This window comes from Nestor notabilis, unplaced genomic scaffold (genome assembly GCF_000696875.1).
Source record: "Nestor notabilis isolate BGI_N333 unplaced genomic scaffold, ASM69687v1 scaffold30084, whole genome shotgun sequence".
Lineage (NCBI taxonomy): Eukaryota > Metazoa > Chordata > Aves > Psittaciformes > Psittacidae > Nestor > Nestor notabilis.
The window spans coordinates 1-21,454 of NW_009925653.1; the positions used below are offsets into that span (position 1 = coordinate 1).

The 21,454-nt window shown below is 40.8% G+C and overlaps 2 protein-coding genes across 2 annotated transcripts in view; one reads left to right on the plus strand and one right to left on the minus strand.

Moving 5' to 3' along the window:
- Positions 1–1,287: 1,287 nt before the first annotated feature.
- Positions 1,288–5,379, plus strand: MTG2 (mitochondrial ribosome-associated GTPase 2; the record flags this gene model as incomplete). Its single annotated transcript, XM_010013154.1, has 5 exons — positions 1,288–1,435; positions 2,007–2,122; positions 2,768–2,986; positions 4,455–4,593; positions 4,985–5,379. Coding segments are annotated over 5 exons (1,017 nt in total), but the record flags the coding sequence as incomplete, so codon positions are not given.
- A 15,263-nt stretch (positions 5,380–20,642) lies between these two features.
- Positions 20,643–21,454, minus strand: part of HRH3 (histamine receptor H3) — a gene marked incomplete at its 5' end in the record, with an annotated part of 1,977 nt that continues 1,165 nt past the window's right edge. Inside the window, 1 exon segment of the mRNA XM_010013155.1 lies at positions 20,643–21,454. This exon segment is cut by the window's right edge and continues 13 nt beyond it. Coding sequence (XP_010011457.1) covers positions 20,643–21,454 — 812 coding nt within the window.

Genomic DNA, 21,454 nt, shown 5'->3' on the forward strand with positions numbered 1-21,454 from the left:
TGGTTTGCAGTGTGTGCACGTTCGAGGAAGCAAGAAGCCTTACGTAGCTTTAAAGCTAAGAGGCTATTTTGTGTCTCACTGTTCTTGTCGTCTTGCACAGTAGTCAGCTGCCGGACACACAGCGTTTTATGTCAGCGTTTTATGTCAGCGTTTTATGTTCCAGAGCGGGGCCCTGGAACGTTTTTCTTCATGTTTGTTTTTTTGTTTGTTTTTTTTTTTTCTAATTAAGCGTCTATGGAAAAATCTTGTTCTCTAATCCTCAATACATCGCTTCCCATTTAAAGCAATAGTTTCCTGTCTCGCCGTGTGGTGGTGCCAAATGCTTTTGTAAAAGGCTAAAAAGCCTTTTACACCAGTCACAGTATAACTAATTATAAGAAATCACCAGTCACAGTATAACTAATTATCAAAAGTTATGAGGGTTTGTCAGTTGCTTTTCTCGGTATGGTAACATGAAGACGACTCTTCCTCCCTCAAATACTGTTTGGCCTATTTAAAGCGACCCTTATTTCTCATTCTCATTATGAAGTCCCTTAGTAACGGGCAGAATTTGGATATTGCCACAGTCGAGGTTGTGCTTTCTTTTCATCCCCATTGGAAGCAAATTCACTTGTCTGTATGAATGTACTTACCTAGTATTTTCCCTTGGGGATTTCAGCCTGCTTCCTGGGGGTAGACCAGTATCATCAAACCTATTTTGCTGACAGAAAAGCTGAAACTTAATGCAGTGTATTTAGTCAAATGTTAATGTCAGAAATAGAGCCAAGATACGTAATTCTCTTTATATATTTTTAGGAACTGATTGGACATATGTTAAGATTTCCTGCTGGTGTTTGCAGTTGCTTTTTATTCTTTGCCTTTAATCCTTTTCTTAGTTGTTGCAGGATTGAAGTTTGCCTTAGTTTCATCACCTGGTGTAGAAAGCAGTGAATCAGTCTGAGAATATCCCTCCCACACACATACTATGTCTCTTCTGTAACTTTCAGTTCAATTTAAAGAATTAACAAGTTCATGTGTATATTTTGTTTGTTTGTTTGAACGGGATCACAGTTACTGAGTTTTATTTGTAGCGTGGTACCTTCCTTGAGCTACTTGTCAGCATTATATGACTGTATTAAAAGGATGCTGTCCCTGTTATTTAGTTCCCTTAATGTGAATTTTATACCTCTGTTATCTGAGCTGCTGCATTGGTTATATCAACATAGCCTCAGGTATGTACTTTTAAGGGGGTTCTTAGAAGTACTTAAAAAATAAACTCTTGTTTTTCTTATTATATTTCTGTTACAGACACGTTACTTTGTGGATTACCGGAAAGTGCGTGTGGTTGGAGGACACGGAGGAGGAGGGGGCCATTCTTTTTATAGTGAACCCAGAAAAATATTTGGAGGTCCTGATGGTGGAAATGGAGGTGATGGGGGTCATGTCATTTTGAAAGGTAAAGCTCAATAAATCTGTTTTGTTTTGGGTTGTCTTATCAGTTAAACACTGCCCCAGCAAAAACAACCTTACATGTATGGTAGGAAATGGTAAATGTCAAAAATGTTAAAATGGGTGTTTCTGCTTTTCAAGCTTTGTCCTGAGCTGTGGTAACAGGGACATAAATGCCTTAGAAAGCATTTTGAAAATCAGGGTATTTTGCAGACATTTTGGTGGCTGGTGCCTGATTCTGTAACGATAAGGCTGGGATCTGGTCGAATTTTAAGATGGATAAAGCTGCTTCTGCCACCATCCTGCTGCAAAATCTGCTAATCTATAAAGTGAATTTTCCAGAGCATTTTGTAATGGTTGATTTTTGGAATGACCACTTAGTAAAGTGCATGGTTAATAAACAAATAGTAAAGGCAGTTAAACTTCCTCACAACTTTCTTTAATATTAGTCTTCCCTGATATGTTGAGGCAGTAAATAGGGTATTTGTTCATGCAGTATTCTAAAGGGAAAGAACAGTCATGAGGTTGCTCTTCTGTGCCTGTTCTACTGTTTAAAATACGCGCATTTTGCTTTGCAGCTGACCAGCAAATGAAATCACTTGCTTCAGTCCTCCCCTTTTATCAGGGTTTTCATGGAGAGAGAGGAGGAAATAAAAACTGTTATGGAGCTAATGGTGCATATTTGTATGTTAAAGTAAGTAAATGAAGGTTGCATGCTTTTGTGTTAGCTTTGTCTTCATATTGCTGGTTTTCGAGGTTACTGTGAGAGAATCTCATGTGTATTTTGCAGGGAGCTCTGTGTGCTGGCTCTGCTAAGACAGGTCTGGTTGGCACAAAAGCAGATCAAGCTGCTTGTAAAGGTGTTTGTAAAAATTAGACTCCTTTGGAACGTACATCTGGGCAAAACAGATACTGTTGTGATTTGCTTTACTTCTATAGCTCATATGCCTAAAGGAGTTGTAACACAGAATTCTTCAACAGGAGCAGAATTTTTTTCATGCTTTTTTTCTTCAACACACATGTTTTAGTCATGAGAAGCAGTATGTTTCTCAGCTCACTACTGTGCTTGGGCTTAGAGAAAAGACTCTCCTTTCTTTAAAGGAAAGAAAGAGGGTTATGGTTCTGTTAACACGTTAATGGACTGTAAATGCCTCACAGTGCTGTTTGGGTTCAGAAGGTGCCTTGTGAAGTCCACTTCTCTTTTTTGATTCCTCATCTTGAGAATATGGAGGAATGATTTTCAGCAAATCTGAAGTTAGCTGATAAGGGATCTGCTGAAGACAGTTCTGCTGCAGACTTCCAGTTCAGTTTAACACTTGGCATATCTCTTCTCTTTAAGGTACCTGTAGGTACATTGGTTAAGGAGGATGGGAAAGTTGTGGCTGACCTCACTCAACATGGTGAAGAGTATGTTGCAGCTTATGGAGGAGCTGGAGGGAAAGGTAATCGCTTTTTTCTTTCCAATGAAAACCGAGCTCCAACAACATTTACTCCAGGAGAACCAGGGCAGGAAAGGGTTCTTCATCTGGAACTCAAGACAACAGCTCACGCAGGACTGGTGAGTGTCGCTGTTGGTTCTTCAACTTCCTTATCATTGTAGGATGACACTTGACTGACTGATGAAATAATGTTTGATAACATTTTTGTTAGCCACTTGACTTGCTTGTTTAGAGATGCAACTTGATGCTTTCTTGCTGTTGCTTGGTAGAAGGGTGTCCAGAGTGATTTGCAGAGCTGTCACTCTCTTGATCCTTGACGTCATCCTCCTCCTGCTCAAATCAACACTATGTATAGAAAAGCAATGTGTGAGATTGATCAGTGATTAACAGACTTTCTGCTGGTATACAGGAGGCTTTGTCTGCTGATTCTGCAGGTGATCATCACAGTATGAAGAGTGCTTCTAAATTAGTTTCTGCTTTCTTGTGGGATTTTTTTAAACCACAATTGATTAATTTCAAATCATCTTCTATTTCATCCCTATGTTTTTCTTTTTACAGATATTAGATGTTTGACTTTGTTAGTTCCAGGGATAGCATCCTCTGAACTAAAAAATACTATTTAGACATGAATGTGAAGTCAGTTTAGGGCTTAAGCAGTTTTGCTATCTAAGCATGTAAATGTTTTAAGGCCAGCTGGTAAAGCTGTTAAGATGGTGCTTTGCTGCATAACAACAGTTCAACAACTGCAGAATAACTGTCTGGTCTAGCAGAATTTTGTGAATTTATTTAGAGACTAAGAAAAGAGTTGGCATTGGTGGGTCAATATGTATAATTCTCTGACTGGTTGGGCGGTCTGGTCTGCTTCTCATATTTTTGTCACTAGTTTGGAAATCTGAGATTAATCTGCTCTGTACTTTGCTTCCTCTGACAAGTGTCTGGCATCAGCAAATAGGAGAATTTAGGATTTAATTTACTTTCCTCTGGGATTATTATCCACCTGCATAGATAACATGTAACAACTGTAAGATATCCCATTGTCTTAATTTCTGGGGTAGGTTTGTTTAAATTCTTGCCTTTTCCCTGGAAGGCCAAGTTTCAATTTAATTCTTTGATGTTGAGTCCATGAAGAGCTGTGAAATCCCAAACTTGTATGTTACTTATAGGCCAAACTGTGTTACTGAGTCTAGGACAAAGGCAATTCTGAATTTTTTTTGGAAATAATAAATAGGAGTTAGAAAACACAGATAAAATGGAAAGTGCTGGATGAAGTGTCATAATGTAAAAGAGGTCTCGTGGTATATACCCTCTTGGCTATGGACAAAGTAAATACTTAAGATGGCACAAAAAAGGTTAAGTGAATCCTTCAATGTTTGATCTGTTTCATGTTCATGAGAAAACATACTTGTTCAGAAATCAGGGTTTAGGAGCAAGCAAAACAGGAAAACCAGGATGCTTTTCAGAACTTAGTATGCAAAATTAATGTTATATTAATCCTGTTCTTCACCTTGCCACATCTGCAGAAGCTTACAGTTGGTTTTTATCAGGATTACCCCAGAACTGTGGCGTTAATAAGTGTTTGTGTTCCAGGTGGGCTTTCCCAATGCTGGTAAATCATCACTCTTGAGAGCAATCTCCCGTGCCAGGCCAGCAGTGGCTGCCTACCCCTTCACAACCCTCAACCCCCATGTTGGCATCGTCCACTATCAGGACTATGAGCAAGTAGCAGGTCGGAACTGTAGTACACTGTGTGTATCTTGATAGTGTTTTGTGTCGCTGGTGTTCTTTGCAATGCTGCAGAAATAAGTTTAGCAGTTCTGTAGAATTCTTGCTAGTTCTAAAGAACTTAAAACAATACTGAAGGCCTATTTCACTTATATGTGCCCTTAATAACAAACTAGCAATGTGTGTTCTCTCTTCTCTGGAATAAATTGAATTTAGGTGTTTTAAAAGATTAGACGAGCTATACTTAACATGAGGTGTTGATGCATTGAGATGTAATTCTAGAAGTACTTGTACTGGCCAGTAAAAGACTGACTTGTTTGGTTTTTTTTTTTGTTTGATCTTTTGTTGTTGATGTTGGATACGTTGGATTCACTGTGGAATTTCTCTCATTGTAGTTGCTGACATTCCTGGCCTTATAAAGGGTGCTCATCAAAACAGGGGCCTTGGGATGGCCTTCCTAAGGCATATTGAACGCTGCTGCTTTCTCTTGTATGTGGTGGATCTCTCTGTGCCTCAGCCATGGATTCAGCTGGAAGACTTAAAATATGAACTGGAACAATATCAGAAAGGATTGTCTGAGAGGCCTTGTGTTGTCATTGGGAATAAGATTGACCTTGCTCAGTCCAGGATCAATCTGCCACTCCTTAAAGAACAGATAGCTGACCGGGTCATTGCGTTGTCTGCATTGACAGGGGACAACCTAGAGGAACTGTTCTTCTGTCTGAGAGAACTGTATGATGCTTATGTGAAGACGGAACAATCACACGGGCAAAACCCAGTCAAGTGGTAGGAACCAGAACTGGGAACTGTACTGGAAGGAGGAAAAAAACCCCATGATTTGATTAGTTTGCAACTGTGTGGTTTGAGTTTTTTAAATGCAAGGACGCAGCAACTGGAGTTGTTCTGGACTGTGCATTGGGAAGATGTTTGTTCACCTTTGAGGTGTCTCAGGTGTTCTGCAGCAAAATTTGAGAATTGTAATCATGTTGGCTATTGAATTGGAAACCTGGATCTCGTTTGGCATTGGATGGTTAATTGTGGAATGAAGAGAGGACTGTCTAGTGGAAACGACTGAAACTTAGGATCTGCAGGAGCTGCTGCCTTGCTTTCTGGATCAGAGTGAAGTGACTTCTCATTTTCACTAATCAAAAAGTCTAAAATAAACATAAGGTGAACCCATAACACTTTCAGTCATCTTCTTTTAAACTCTTTTCCTGTTCTGTTTTGTGTTCTCAGAGGAGGTGCAGCTGCTCTGTGTCTTAGGGAGGAGAAGAGTGGAACAGTTGTAATGAATCATAAAAATTATTTCCTCCTTAATATGAATAAATAACTGTCTTTAAATGCTGGTAGCAGCTACTTGGCTCTATAAACTAACCAGGGACAGTCATTTGAGACTCAATTCTGAGTTCTCCAGTTTCTCTTTCTTCCAGATTCCTCAAGGAATCTCAAGCAATGTTTTGAGAAGTAGGCTTAAATATTCCAAATTAAAGAGAAATACAGTTCTCTGCCTCCCCTCCCCTTTGTTTTTTACTATGTCATTTTGTGGACAGTATTCTTAAATGTTGTTCTCCAGGAATTCAGAGGGCTTTGCCCTCAATTCATGCTAAAAGAAGAGCTGCTTCTGTACAGTCACATTATGTTCTGTGTATCATCTTGATAATGAGAAGTCAATATTTATCAAAGCTTTTTCATAAGGGACCCTGACAGACTTGTCACTGCTGAGACACAAATACTGAAGTAGCCAAGAGAAACGATTGTTCTTGAGCTTTTACTTATGTTTCTTGATGTTTAAAGCAGGTTAACTTTGCCTTCCACACCAGCAGTCTGGAATTACAGACCTTGCAGGTACTTCATTGCATCAATGAAGTACAAAGTAAACTCATTGACACCATTGTAAAATAGGAAGAGGTTTGTGAGCTTGGCTTTGGGATTTGTTTTTCAGCAAATACGATAGTTTTAATGACAGTCAGGTACATAATAAAACATGCACCTATCCCTTATCTTTGATGGAGCTTTGTTGGCTTGCAAATAAGGATTTCATTATGGGCTATTCACTAAAATTGGCTATTTTCTACTGTATCAGCAGTAGTGGGAATTACTGCCTGGGTTTAAAAAAGAAATCAGCTGTAGTCTCTAACTTCTTTCTCTACACTACAGTGAAGGGAATAATTCTCTCTATCACTTTGCACACTTTGATTTCATCTGGTACTCTAATACTTCTGAATGGTGCATCCTTAACAGACTGGCTTTCTGGATTTCATGAATGATGGGCTTTTTCTCCTGCCTGCCTCTGGCTGGAGAGGGGCAGTCTTGTTCAATCTGTGAATTAAAGCTCAGCCTGCACCCTCCTGCTTGTATCAGTGTTGGGATCAGCTCTGTGATTATGGTTATGAATTAGAGCTGACTGCCTGTATAACAAAGAAAGTGCAGAAGGTGCATAACCCTTCTTATTCTTAAGAGCAGCAGGGTTTTATTCTGAAAAAGCACAAGGTTAATTCAAACACCTGAATTATTAAATAGAAACATGGGCAAAAAAGGCTATTACCTCTCCTAAGTTCACAATTTGAGTATTTGTATCTGTGATCAGGTGTGGAAAGTAGTCTATGGATTATAAGCAGTGATATTGGTATAAACATGACCAGGAAAAATATACAAACAAATACTAAATCCCAAAGTCACTCATGTTTTGTTTCATACTTGCTTCATCCCTGGGATTTACCAAACTGAATTAGGTAGAGGTTAACATTCAGTTCTGTCCTGTTTGGTTTTGTGCAGCATTTTAAGGCTTCACTGTTGTTTTTCCTTCTATTGCTACATGTTTTTCAGCCACACTTAATAAAACTAGGAGAAGATGGCCTGAACACAAAAGCTGGTGCAGCTTCTTTGCAGAGCATTTGACACCTTTGTGTTCTCTCTGGCTGTATTTTAGTATTTGATAGTCCAAAAATGATAGAGACTCTTGTAAACGCCTCTGTACTCACAGGAGCTTTCACCCTTCTTAGTGGTCATGCAACCTCAGTTTGTAGAGAGGAGACTATTTTGTGTACTGATGTGCAAAAAGCACAGCAGGTTGTTGGGCAGCTCCAATTGATCCTGTAATTGGTTTCTTTGTGAACATTTCAGCCACCTGTTCTGAGATGACAGCACCAAGTTCCTAACCACATGCTTACAGGGTTCAGAGGAGCTTTACAGGAAGACACACTCCTTCATCTGTCAATGAAAAGTGCCAAACAGCTTGAGCTTTAGTGTTGGAACAACTCTTCGTAGAAGCTTGAACTTACTGTAGTTGATATACAGCTATACCAAATGAACTGATCTCATGCTGGAGGTCCTGATGGTTATGCCAAACAGCAATGGCTGTGTGCTGCTCAGCACAACCCTGAGAATAAAAAATAACCGGGTTAAGGGAGGGAATGATGAACTGTTTCAGAGAAGAATCATATTCTATAGGATTTCCTCCCACTGTTTTCTTGGTTAAGGTGCGTGGACTTGTTTTGTTTCAGGCTTTGGGGAAGTTTTGGTGGCTTTCTTCTGCATGACTTCCCTTAAGGAGCTTTTGCTTTCCTCTGCTGAAACCTTTGATGCTGTCCTTGCTTTTCAAGTTGACAAGAGGAAAGAGGTGGAGGATTTTATTTCTCATTCTGACAATAAGCCTTATTTTTATGCGACTTGAAGTCCAGTCTATTTTATATTTCTTAGTGAAGCTTGAGCCATAATTTTGTTCAGTGCTTTACAGTTCTAGTACTCACCTTTTCAATATATTTTTAGTACATGATTGTAACAGTATTTTAGTGCTAACTGTGGGGGGTTTTATATTTATTTGCAGTCCCCTCCCTCTTTGTAAGTTCATGGAAGGTGTGGGTGGTCTCCATTGAGCAGCAAAAGAAAATGTGAATGTAAACCAAACAATTAGAAAGGGCCACACTTTTTAAACATACAGATAATGAGGAGTCGCTGCAGTACATTAACTAAAACACTCCATCAGTGTGTTTAAGCATGGTGTATTTTGCAATCTGCTTTATTTATGGTTTTGTAAAGCCCTTTTATTTTGGCTTACAGAAAATGTTTAAAAGTGAATCAGAATGTGTTTGCAATGAATTGAACTGACAGCAATAAGAAGGAGGCTCTGAGCTTGCACTTGGTGGTTCAAGCTCCAAGTGCAACAAGGTGCTGGGAGGAGAGCACGGCCTGACACCACCACCCCCGCCATCTGCTTTCAGGGCAGGTGACACAAGTGTGACATCTCACTTGGTTTCTTTTTCCACTGTAAATGAAATCTCTTTCACTATTGTATGTGTATTTATTAAGCCACTTCATAGTGATTTTTAGTTTTAAGTCAATTGGTGGTAAGGGAATAGGGACTCTGACCTGAACATGGTTAAAAACTCATAACCTGTTGTTTAAAAACATTGATTTGAATTACAGGCATGGCTCTGAACCAGAGGTGCTGGTGCTGATAGATGGGATCTTGCCATAGTTTGCATGTGTTTGTGCAGGCTGCTGGATACAGAACACCAACCTAATGTCTTTGCTGTCTTGTCTTCCACTGGATACTGCTAACTGGGCTCACTGGGTGGCATCTGTACTGTAAGATTAATGTTGGATGAGAGGTTAGGTGCGTTGCAGGTGTGCAAGTTCATTAGTTACTAACTGAATGGCAAGTGGAACATAAATAGGAGACAGGCTGCTGGATTGCTCGTGTTGTGTTAACTGTGAACTCTGCAATGGAAATTAAAAGACAAGGAATGTTGATACTCTGCAACTGTCGTTGTGTAAAATGCATTTCCACTGGAAGCAAGATTGCCACTGTGAAAATGGCTTTGATATAGATTAAAACTTCATCCTGATACTGCCAGACTTTGTCCTAATGTTGGTAAGTGCCTGGCCTTTAACAGCTTAGTTCTCTTCTTGCCTTCCATACTGCAGTTTCCAGTGCTGTTCCCCATTAACAAGTTCCCCCTGATTGTTTCTGCACTGCAGAGGTCTGGAAAGACTGGAGTTGTTAATATTTGGAGGGGAGCTTACAAATGTGTGCCAGTAACGATAAGGGATGATTCCGCAGTTCTTGATAATGGAGCAAATCTACTTTCAGGCTGCACTCTTGATTTTTCTCTGTGCAGTTCTGAAATTTATGGTGTGGTATGTGCCCATTTTTCTAAGACATAAAACAGAGCTGGCAGGACAAAGGCACAGAGATTTTTATCAGCCTTGTTTTAATATTGAGATTGTGTTTGTCCTTGATTTTCCCTGAGAATAATTTTTCATCTCCTCTTTCCTGATGCAAATAGAATTGTCCAAGGAGGCCATAACAACATCTGATTTCTTATCCACAGAGTTGTGGTTTTTTATTTTCTCTGCCCTTGTTTATATGAAATCTCACTTTGACTCCTTGAAGTGTGCATTCCTTTTGCTCTTTGCTCATTGCTATAGTTATGTCACCAAGGTATATTTTGTATTACATATATATATCTCCAGAATGATGAGTTTTTGAAAAGACCATCCATACTGCTACACCATATAATCATGGTTTAATAACTAATTCATGTCTGCGTGCTGAATTTCAGTAAGAGGCAATGGCTGTGGCTGCTTACTTTATTACAATCCCTTTTATTCTGGTAACATTCCATTAATTTTAATTGGAGTGACTCTGGCATAATGCAGTGGTGACCCAGGCCCAGGTTGTTGGGGTTTTTATAACCTGAATATAGCATTGCAGTATGCTCAAATGCTGTTTTTTTATGTTGTGATTATTGGGTAAAATAGGGCACAAACCATGAAGAGCCTTTTGCTTATTCACGAACACTGAAAATGTTTTATAGTGACAAGATCACCTTTTAAAATACACACTTTAGAAATGCACTTAGATCCAGGCTTATTAGCACAGAGTGAAAAGCAGGACTAGAACTAACTGCAGAACAAATTATCTTTTGTTACTCAAATCCTCAGTTGGTGCCTTTTCTGTCTCTGTAACTGGAGAAATCGATGCTCAATTAATGTGGAGGTAAGAGTCAATATTGTACAAAACATCTATGGCTTGGGATCAATGGCAGCATATGGAAAAGCTCGGGCTAAGATTTAAAGATTTCTCGTTTGAACCTTGGCATTCAGTTCCTTGGTGCTTAGTTACCATCGAGGTTGGAACATCGCTGTTTTCCCAAGGCATGTGAATCCCCACCCTGCACGTACTTTGTACACACACTAATCAGCCATTGATGGAAGTTGGCTATTCACTGTCTAAATCTAGAGAAATTAATCTTCCACTAAGAGTGGAAAATGCTTATGAAGAAAAGCATTTGCATGAGGCAATGTAATTGCTAAAACACTGGTTGTCAAGAAGACATCTGTGATATTACAGATGAAGTATCCATATTTTGATTATCTTATTCATGAAATCATACTGGTTTGTGGCTATTCATTTCCTGTTGTTTTCCTCTGTTACAAATCAGGAAGATGAGTTTAGGCAGCTACTTTGCTCTGTCCAGACAGGGGACACATTTATCACATTTAGAAAAGAACCTGGTAAAGGTCACTGTATTAAATCAGTAATTTTTTACTGCATTATTTTAGAAAATGGTTGTTTTATTCTCTTCCCCACCCCCACAGCAGACATGGAATGGAAGTTTAAAAGAGTTGTACAGCAATTACTAGGGCAGGAAAACAAAACCTGGTAACATACAGTAACTTCAGTGCCTGGCAATGTTGGGGCTTGGAGCAACCTGCTCTAGTGGAAGGTGTCCCTGCCATGTCAGGGGGTTGGAACTGGATGAGCTTTAAGGTCTCTTCCACTCCAAACCAGTCTGTGGTTCAGTGAAGCTGAGAGTTTGAAGTGTGATGGGTTAAGTCCAATTCTGGCCGTGTGAGGTCCTTATGGCCCCTGGAGCTGCAGGTGTAAAAACGTGTCTTTTATTTTGCTAAGCCAACTCACTGATGTTTCTATCTCAACAGACATTTTCTAGCTTCATTAACTAATTTACCACCATTAGGAAAATGGCTTTGAGGGATGAAAATGTGTTTTACATCCTGTCTTCTTTTAAATTTGTTTTTTTATATACTGTGCCTTCTGTTACATTTATTCACCTTCTTTCACTGGTAGAAACAGAATCACAGGGTAAGGTCCAAATCTCACCAGGCTGGAAAAGCCACATCCTACTGGATTTCAGGAATTTTGAATTTAATGTTGTTTTGGAAGGTGGTTAGGATTTATTTCACAGTAAATAAAACTTGATTAGTAGACAGGTACCAGATTGCCACGTGAAACGTGTGCAGTTTGTTAACTGGTATTTCTAATCCATGTAAATGATGATCACTCATTAAATGTTCTGAAGATGGGGATTTTTAAATGCTTCCTAAATGTGTTGAAATGGTTTCTGAAACTGATCAACACAGAACAGTTCTAGAATTGAATATTAAGACTGAATTAAGTTAGTGCTGCAGAAGTTAGTTTTCTGTTGTGTTTAGTCTGGAACAAAAACAATCCTACATTTAACTAACCAGGTCAAGGAATGAGTGCACAGTTGGAAATCTGCTTTTAGTGAATAGTCAAGCTCAAAAATAGATGTATTCCCACTTTCATGCTGGTAAAGGCTGAGTGCTTATCTATTAATGGAGAAAATAATTCCAGAGGGTCATAAATGTAACCGAATAAAGAACATTTTATGCTTGTTCTTATCTTTGCTAGTTGATGTATCTGTTTTCCTAAGGCAGTTTGGTAGATCCTGCCAGCACACAGATACCTTGTCAGAGGTTGTTGTACAAGTGGCATCGAAGCTAACTAAAGTTTGTGGTTTGTGTTGCTTTGGTGTGGAGGAGGTGATTCGATTGTTGGTTTACCTGCTGATTTGAGAGCTTGTCAAGCCACAGTTGTAATTAATATTGATTAGCAACTGCTCCTATTTCCAAATGGTGATTGAAAGGCACTCTGGTGAAGTGGTTTGTAGTGATGGTACTCAGAGAATTAATTGCTGAGTGAAAACATGGTTATTGAGTTGATCATAATAACCATAAATAGTTGATTTCCCAGTTCTTTGTCTTGTTTAGTACTTTGGCTGGGGCAGCATCTCAAGTGAGGAAGGAGGGTTGGATTTCTGTATTTTTCAAAGGAAATTCTTATAAAAGCCATGATCTGAGAAACCATTTTCGAGATGGTCACTTTGTAGCAGAAGTCAGGGGCATGTGGGATTTCTGAGGAGGAGGTTCTAAGGGATTTCAGCTCTTTACCTTCGTGAAATAGATGAACAGTTCTGCTTACTTCAGTCTGCTGAGTTATTCTCAGTGAGAACTTCTTAAAGGATTTGTTCAGCACTTTTGTCCTCTGCTGAGGTTTTAGAATCACAGAATGGTTTGTGTTGGAAGGGACCTTAAAGCTCCTCCAGTTCCAACCCCCTGCCATGGGCAGGGACACCTTCCACTAGAGCAGGTTGCTCCAAGCCCCTGTGTCCAACCTGGCCTTGAACACTGCCAGGGATGGGGCAGCCACAGCTTCTCTGGGCACCCTGTGCCAGCGCCTCAGCACCCTCCCAGGGAAGAGCTTCTGCCTCAGAGCTCATCTCAGTCTCCCCTCTGGCAGGTTAAAGCCATTCCCCTTGTCCTGTCCCTACATCCCTTGTCCAAAGCCCCCCTCCAGGTTTCTTGTAGCCCCTTTAGGCACTGGAGCTGCTCTAAGGTCTCCCCTTAAGTAGCTTTCTCTTCTCCAGGTTGAACCAGCCCAGCTCTCAGCCTGGCTCCAGAGCAGAGTTGCTCCAGCCCTCGCAGCATCTCCGTGGCCTCCTCTGGCCTTACTCCAACAGCTCCATGTTCCTCTTGTGTTGGGTGCCCCAGAGCTGGATCAGGACTGAAGGGGGTGTCTCCTTGGAGTGCAGCAGAGGGGGAGAATCCCCTCCCTTGACCTGCTGCTCATGCTCTGGGATTCAGTGCAGGACATGGTTGGTTTCTGGGCAGCAAGTGCACACCGAAGCTAGGTCTCATTGAGCTTCAATAGTAACTATTTTAATTGAAATGACATGTATTTACCTTGTTGCTGTATTCTTGCAATTGCAGACATCTATGCTTGTTTGACTTCAGTCTTTCCCTTACTCTAGATTTACTAAGTATCTGCATTCTCTTGTCTACATAGTTCTGTAAAGTACTTTGCAGCCCTCATTTTGATTATAAGTATTAATAGCAACAATGAAGCATCATCTTTCATGACAGCTCTTGAATAACAGCTTAATTCCTGATTCTCAGAGCGCTTCACATGGGCTTCATGCAGGTATTATCCATATTATTTTATCCCTGTGTATTCTGAATACAAACTGTACTGGAGATACTCAGCAGCGCTTTAGCTGTAATGGTCTATTAAATTTGTGCTTCTTAGAGATTATTTTCATAATGGAGGGTGATTGCTCTGCCCTGTCAAAGCACCCTCAATCGATGAACACTGCAGGGTGTACGTGCAACCTCATGTTCAAGGAATGATATATGCAACTCCCATAGTTGTTTGTTGTTCAATAAACAGCTTCTAATGACTGAAGCTAAAACACTTGCTGGAACTGTCCCTACCCTTCTAGCAGAGAACTGTTGTTTGTGAGCACTTGGAGATACCTTGAGTGAGGTTATTAACTACTTTACAATCAGTTTTCCTTCAGTGTTAATTGTGTTGCTGAATCCTAGGATGTTGGGTTTAAAATCATTCAAAAGTCAGGTGCATTTTTGTGCTTAAGAGAACAGATGCCTCAATTGTGGGCACAGTCTGCCTGTAAACACTATTTTTATCATGAATTGTGCATTTACGTGCACAGCAGGGGTACTGTGGTATTTGTACACACATGCCCCCTTCGTACCTTTTCCTTGCCATCCTTAATATATAATCATTGCATGTTATGGCAGGAGGTTCTAGGAGTTATTGACAAGTGTTTGAGGTATAAGAAAAGCCTTTACAACACAACAGAAAGTCCAGCTTGGTGCATCTGAGTCATTTAAAAAAACATTTTAGGGTGTAGAATTGTACAAATGGGAAAATAATAGTGTTGTTCTTCCCCCACAAAGGTGCATGTGTGTCTCTACCTCTAATGTTTGTTAATTAGGTTAAATAGTAGTTCCATTTTGTACCCAGACTGTGCAGCAGCTCGTAAATTATGGAGTAAGAATGGGGGGCTTGTAAATATCTAGTAATAAGTAATGCTTATGCATCTTAGACTATAGCAATAAAAATGGTGCTGATCCAGTGAGTCATCAGCCTTCCTGAGCTCACAAGAGGCTTAGGGACAGATCTGGGCTTTCTTACCTTTGAGGTGTGTATATGAGTTTTCCTCTTCCAGGTAGCAGTGGGTTTGCTGAAGTGAATGCCAATAATAGTTTCATAGCTCAACAAAATGAAGCTACCAGGTTATAGACAATACCTCTTGCCCTGCAGAATTACTAGTTACTTTTCAAAGCCCCTTAATTCTGCAAATGTAACTGATTGGCAGAAAACTACATTGTGCAAGGAGGAAAGGAGGAGATTTAAGTCGAGTCTAAGGGAACACAGGAGTGCTGCGAGTTCCCTGCTATCCACAGGGGCATCGGTGACATCTTGCGTGAGACTAGCTCTGTGGCATTAGAAATCAAGAGAGCTTTTCCCTTTTGTGGCACTCAGCCAGGGCAGCTAGCAAGGTGGTTTTGTTCTTGTCTGCAATTCCCCCATCAGAAGTAAGGATAATAATGCTCCGTATTGTGTCTCATCTATTTGCAGAATGAGTTCTTCTCTTTCAGGACCAGGTCTGTACTGCAAAGTTGTGCTGATGTCACTGCATGGGAGCTGGGGTTATGAAAAATTAATCCTCCCTCATCAAAATCATGTTGTTAAACTTCCTTCTAGCAAGAATACTATTGTTGTTCCATCCTAGTTCTGCTATGAAAATGAATGTTGATTTACAAACATGGAATGAAAAACATCAGCATTCTTTCAAATCAAAATATAATCACATCTTCCTGATTTCTAAGCCCATCCCTCTTGGCAAATCCATGAATTATCCCAGACAGGTGTTTTTCAACAAAAGCTCCTTCTTGTGTTCTCTCTTCATCTCCAGCCTTCTACTTGAGCTAATGAAGCTTCAGTGATGACTCTGGAACAATGGAGCAATTTATATAACTGCAGGTTGGAGAGAAAACTAAGGAATGGTAATTGAGGAAGGGCACTGGGAGAAGCTGTGGGAGCAAAGTCCCTCTATGTGTGTAAAGAGATCTCTCATTACTGGTGATTAGGGAGGAAGCATTACTATAGCTGTGCTGAAAAATGTTCTTTGATAGTTTATTGATATGCAGATGCTGCTCAGTGAAAGGACCACAGACCTCATTTTGGTGGCCTTTACGTCCTCTGAGTTAATGGAGCGTGGGTCTGTATGAAGAGGAGGGAACTGGCATCACCTCTGCACAGGTCTTCTGGGAAATCACAAGCCTCTTTCTTTAAAAAGCTCCCTGGGTACAATTTAGAGCTGCATGAACATTGTTTACCAACACTCCCTGCATAAATTGCATACTTCTCCCCGGCAATAGCTGGGGTTCTTCTCTGTGTGGAAGCCGATGTGCCTCCACAAATATTTGACGCATATTCATAATAGCAGCAAGTCTTCTTCCAGGGTTTGGAGAGCAGGTCCTGCCTGCTCCTTGTATGCCTGCGCAATAGGAATGAGGCTTTTTTTCAGCAGGTATGGTAGCAAAAAAATATAGATAGACTAGTTGCCAAGAAGCCCTACCTTGTCTGATGGTAATGCATTTTCACAGCTCATGTGTGATTATGCCTAGAAGCTCCCCAGTCCCTGCCTCTTCCAAATGCATATACACATTTATATTCTGAACACTAAAAATCAGTGGAATTCAAATACTCTTCTAAGCATATTTGAATTAGTCATCAGCTACTCTGAAACTTCAAACCAGCTCATATCATTTTCAGTCTGAAAACCAGGCTCCACTGTGACCTCATGTCCAGGCATAAGGAGTATTTTTTCTTTTTTATTTGGCAAGGCAAAAGCACTTATTTCAGGAAGGAATAGAAGTATGTTCCCTGCAAAAGCACCCATGAATAAAATTACTTTCAGGCAAGTTGAGGTAATTCTGCCCATATGGAGATCAGAGACCGTAAAAACACTGTGTAAAAAGCTCACATATCTATTTCTTCACTCTTTGGGAAAGGGCTTTAAGACCAAAAGTGCATTCTGAAAGCTCAGAGACAAGTGTCATTAGGACTTTAAATTATACAGAAATATATTGCTGTCACTAGTGGGACTCTAAGGAAGCATGGTGCTTGCATGGATGACATGTGCACATCAGTACAGGTACATCCTGGTCTTATGCATCACTGAAAGCAAAACCAGTCTCCAGCAACTCCCTGTGAATATTATGAATGTTATGAGGCTTTTAAAACTGGGTATTTTGCTTCCAGCTTCAGCTTATTGACTGTGTGAACATGCAAAAGGAATTCCTAGTCCATGTACTTGCAATGTCACCTTGACATTCAAAGCTGGTCTCATCACTTTTGAACAAAGTTACTCCTAATGGATGTAGAGGAAAACCTGTTGTTTGCCTTCAGTACGTAAATACTTCATCATAAGCTAAGAATTTGAGATGGGAGGCTACTGGAAAAAGGGCATGTTCAGAATTTGAACAGTTGCAATTCCCTTTTTAAATGGCTGCTTGCTCAGCCCATCATGTGCAGGAAAACCAGTTCTGGAGGTAGGAATGTTAATGTGTTTTGTAAAGGTTGGACTTGATCTTAAAGGTCTTTTCCAACATAGTTGATTCCATGATTCTATAGGAACAGGAAATTTATAGAAAGAGGGGGAAAAAAGCCTACTGAAATAACTTGGTACATGCTCCCTGGTGCTTGGCTCTGCTCTTCTTGCGCAGTAATGTTTTTATGTTCTTGACATGTACTGGAATGTGGAGGAAATAAGAAAACCCAAACCAGCCCCTCTGCATCTTCCTATTTTATTCTACTATTAAGCCCAATTACCAGTCCCTGCTCAGGCAAATGTCTTGTATAGGATAAATTCTTGGTTCATTTGTTTAGTCAGAACTAACAAACCTGGGGTCTGGAAGGTATTCTCAGGTCTGATCTGTCCAAGATTCAGCCGGTAACCACAGAAAGCAGTGAGAGTTTGCTTAGCTGAACATTTATATTTCCTGTTACGTTTTCTCTCTCTCTTAAAATAGCAGAATTGTCTGTGCTAAGAAGATTCATGAGCTTTGGGTTATGTTTTGGGGTATTTCTGTGAAATCCAATCCCCCCAGAAAGGGAGAAGGGAAGGAAACCAGCAAGGTGCATTAACCTGTAATTTCACACAGTTTTGTTAAACAGCTGGTACCTGTTTTGCCTTTTCAGTAGTTATCTGTAGTATTATAATGATTCTGGAGGCAGTGGTTGGCAACTAACATTTATTTGCAAGCATGCTGATGACTGGTGAGCAGAAATCAGGATGTCAAAGGGGTATGTGCTCTATAGGTACAAGAAACAGGCTTTTGTGTCGTTAGGGGCAAAAGATGTGGTACAGGGGAAAAGACATGGTACAGGAGCAAGAGTTGTGGGCATGACTTCAGAAGATGATAGAATCTCCTGCTGGAAAAGCTGGCTCTTTGAATGATGAAGACCACATATGAAACGGAGCCTATTTTGTAACCAATTTACTATCATTTTTACAGTTATTTGGCCTCTACTGTATTTCAAAGACCTTCCACTGGTCCAGTGAAGGTCACATAGGAGAGTCTTTAAAAGAAGACGACAAAATCCTTTTTCTAAAGGATGAGAACATGAAGTAAGTGACCACTATTTAACACCAGGATAAAAACGAAATAAAATAAAAAGACAGACAACAATTTCTCTACCCTTTTGTTAAGGTGCAACACAGTCAGTAGCTTTTCTTTTCACCAGACTGAATGATCTGGTCCTACTTCTCTTTATGAACAAATGAAGAGAACCACAGCTGGAAACTAGGACCTTGTTCACATTATGACTTTGTCATTTGTCGGCAGGTTAGTGGATTTCATAAGTCACAGGAAGAGTTCGCATTGATGGTGTTGATGTAACCTTTACAGATCTAGGTTGCATGTATCATGCTCTGGAAAAGAACTAACTAAAGGTGGAAAGGATTAAGTGATGTGCACTCCCCACTCCCTTAGTGTGCTGTCAGGAATCTGCTCATTAGAGGTCTGAGAACTCAGCTGTTTCAGGAGCTGTTTTTTAGCCAAATGCATAGACTTTAACAGTTTCCTCAGGCAAACCCATAGATGTTTTGCCTTCAGTGGGATTGTATCATTTCCACCCTGTTTACCACAAAATATTTGACAAGCTTTGTATAAAAATACTTTATTGGGGTTTTCAGAAGGTAGAAGACACAAGGAAAGGTACAAGCAGGCTCAACAGTACAGACTGTCAATTCATAGTACACTTACACTTCAAAGGATATATTCTAACCCATATATAACGGTCTGACTGAACATGTCACAAGACTGAAATGTCACATACACAGGACATCTTTTGAAACCTGACTTCAGGTGACAATACTGATCAATACTCAACAAATATCACTGGAAGAAAGCTGGATAGCATTTTCTTTTATTCCTAGCAGCAGCCAAAAAGCAGTTTGCTTACAACAACGAAGTGTAAATGACGATCACAACACCATAAGCTTTTGGGTGCTACTTTACAGCATTTGGGTTTCCATTTGTAAATGTGGTTTTCAGGCTTAAGATCTTGAGCTTCCCTGTATGGTACTGTTAAATATGAGGCTTTGCCATGGCAACTAATTACGTATTTGTATTACTATATGACTGAGCAGTGCCAACAGAGATGGGCAGTTGAAGTCTTTTGCTTTATGATCATACAACTTCTGTTCCCAAAGAGGTTACAGGATAAATGGGCAAGTGTGATGAAACAGAAGGTGGGAAACAGAGATAAAACACCCAAGATTTTCTGTTAAGTCTGAGGCTAAAGCACTGATCTCTTGAATGTGGTGCTCAACCTGTGGAATTAGTTGACTACTTTAAAAATGGTAAGAATAAAGAAACTGATGCTTATGTTGCCTGAGTCAGCTCAACCCAGGTCTCTGTTCAAATGATGTGTTTTCAAAGGAAATGTGCAAGAGTTCTGGAACTTGCTAAAATGATGAGGTTTGACACTAACTGAAAAGGAGTACAAGATTCACTTCCCTCAGTATTTGTCGTTCTCTACCACATTGCCAAGAGAGTATTTTTAGGATCCTGCAGAAAAGATCTTGAAATGTCTTTGGGAGATCATGGAGGAGACTCTGGAGAAGCTGATACCCTGCTGGCACCTTTCATGTAGGTGCAGCAGCCCTCTTCCTCAGGGCTCCTGCTGCACAGCTCCCCATGTGCTGGGGAGCACTGGTCGATGTGTGGCTGGATGCAAAGAAATCAGATCAGTTTGGAAGTAGGGAATGCCAGCAGGGTTCTTCGGAATGCTTGATGCCTCTGAGTGGCTGTAAACTGCTTAGGGTAGAGACTGGGCCCTTCTTGGGGAGTGGAAGGGACATCTATTGCACCGCAAGCACAGGGATCTAGATGACAGCTGTAGGTGCTGTAGCAATGATGAGAAATGAGGTGTTTTCTTTCTGAGGTTCATTCTTTCTGTATCATCACATCCGTGTAGTATCAAAAGTGCAAGGAAAAACCCCTCCCATTTATGGGGGAAAAGTCCGGTCTGCAAACAGGTAAACTGTAGCTTAGTCCAGGAGGTTTAGGTTACATACTTCTTTTTTGATAGCTTTTGTGTTTCAGGTTTTGTCTTTATTTTAGCCAAATGCTGGTGCGGCTCTGGCTGACTAGGTGGCAGCAGAACTCTTCTGTGGCACCTATAAGTGGCGGATAGAGATTTCTGTGCCTGTGGCTCATGTCAAACCCCCCTTACCCTTCTGTGTGATTTTGTTGTTGATGAACTGGAATAAATTAATGGGGGTCTCACTGCTGCCTTCCTCACATGTGCCAGACCAGTGCTCCCAGGTTCTTCCAAGGCAGCAAGCTACAGTGCTTTTCCATAACATGGGTGTATTAAACCAAGGCTCTTATCTGCACAAAGGGCTGGCTTCACTTCCAGCAGTTCTGAAGGGGATCATGAGGTTGAATCTTGAGCTTCTTGGGACAGAGAAGTTTAATAAAAGCTCTTCTGAAGCTGTAGTGGCAGAGGGGGTACAGGACAGGGTTGACAGCTGAGTTGATCCACAGCAGCCAAAAGGAAGTCTCGTACCAGAAGTCAGAGATGCAGTGGCCATGGCAGCCGGCACGGATGATCATCAGGAGAGTGTATGGTGCCCAGCAAATCCCAAAAATGCCCACGATGATTGCCAGTGATTTAGCCACTTTCTTGTCTCTAGAGAGCCTGAAGCGCTGGGTCATGCTCTGGGACACTATCTTCATCCGTTTCTCTAAGGACAGAGTGGATGCTGAGTTTTCACAGCTCTTTTTGTTGCAACACTTGGGTTTCTCAGCGCTCTCAGAGCTTGTTGACAGCAGGTCTTTGGCACCCAGGTTGGTAGTGGAGTCTGCTGCTTGAGCTTTGCTCTTGGAGAGGGCGATGGTTTCAGCCGGCTGCTTCTGCTCCCACTTACAGCATTTCAAAGAAAGCTTTGCTTCTGGGCTTGTTTCCATCTCCTCAGTGAAGGGCTGGTTCTGCACCTCATGGAAAATATCCAGGCGTATTTTGGTACGTTTCTGTATGTTCAGGTAGATGCTCAGGTTGAAAAACATCACACTGATGAAGGGGGTGAAGAACTCCAGTGTGGAGGCTGTCATGAGAAAATACCAGTTGTAGAAAAACTCAGCATAGCACTCCCCAGCGGGTATGATGCTCCGGCCTGAGATATACTCCCAGCTGATAATGGCAGGGCCGGCAAGCAAGG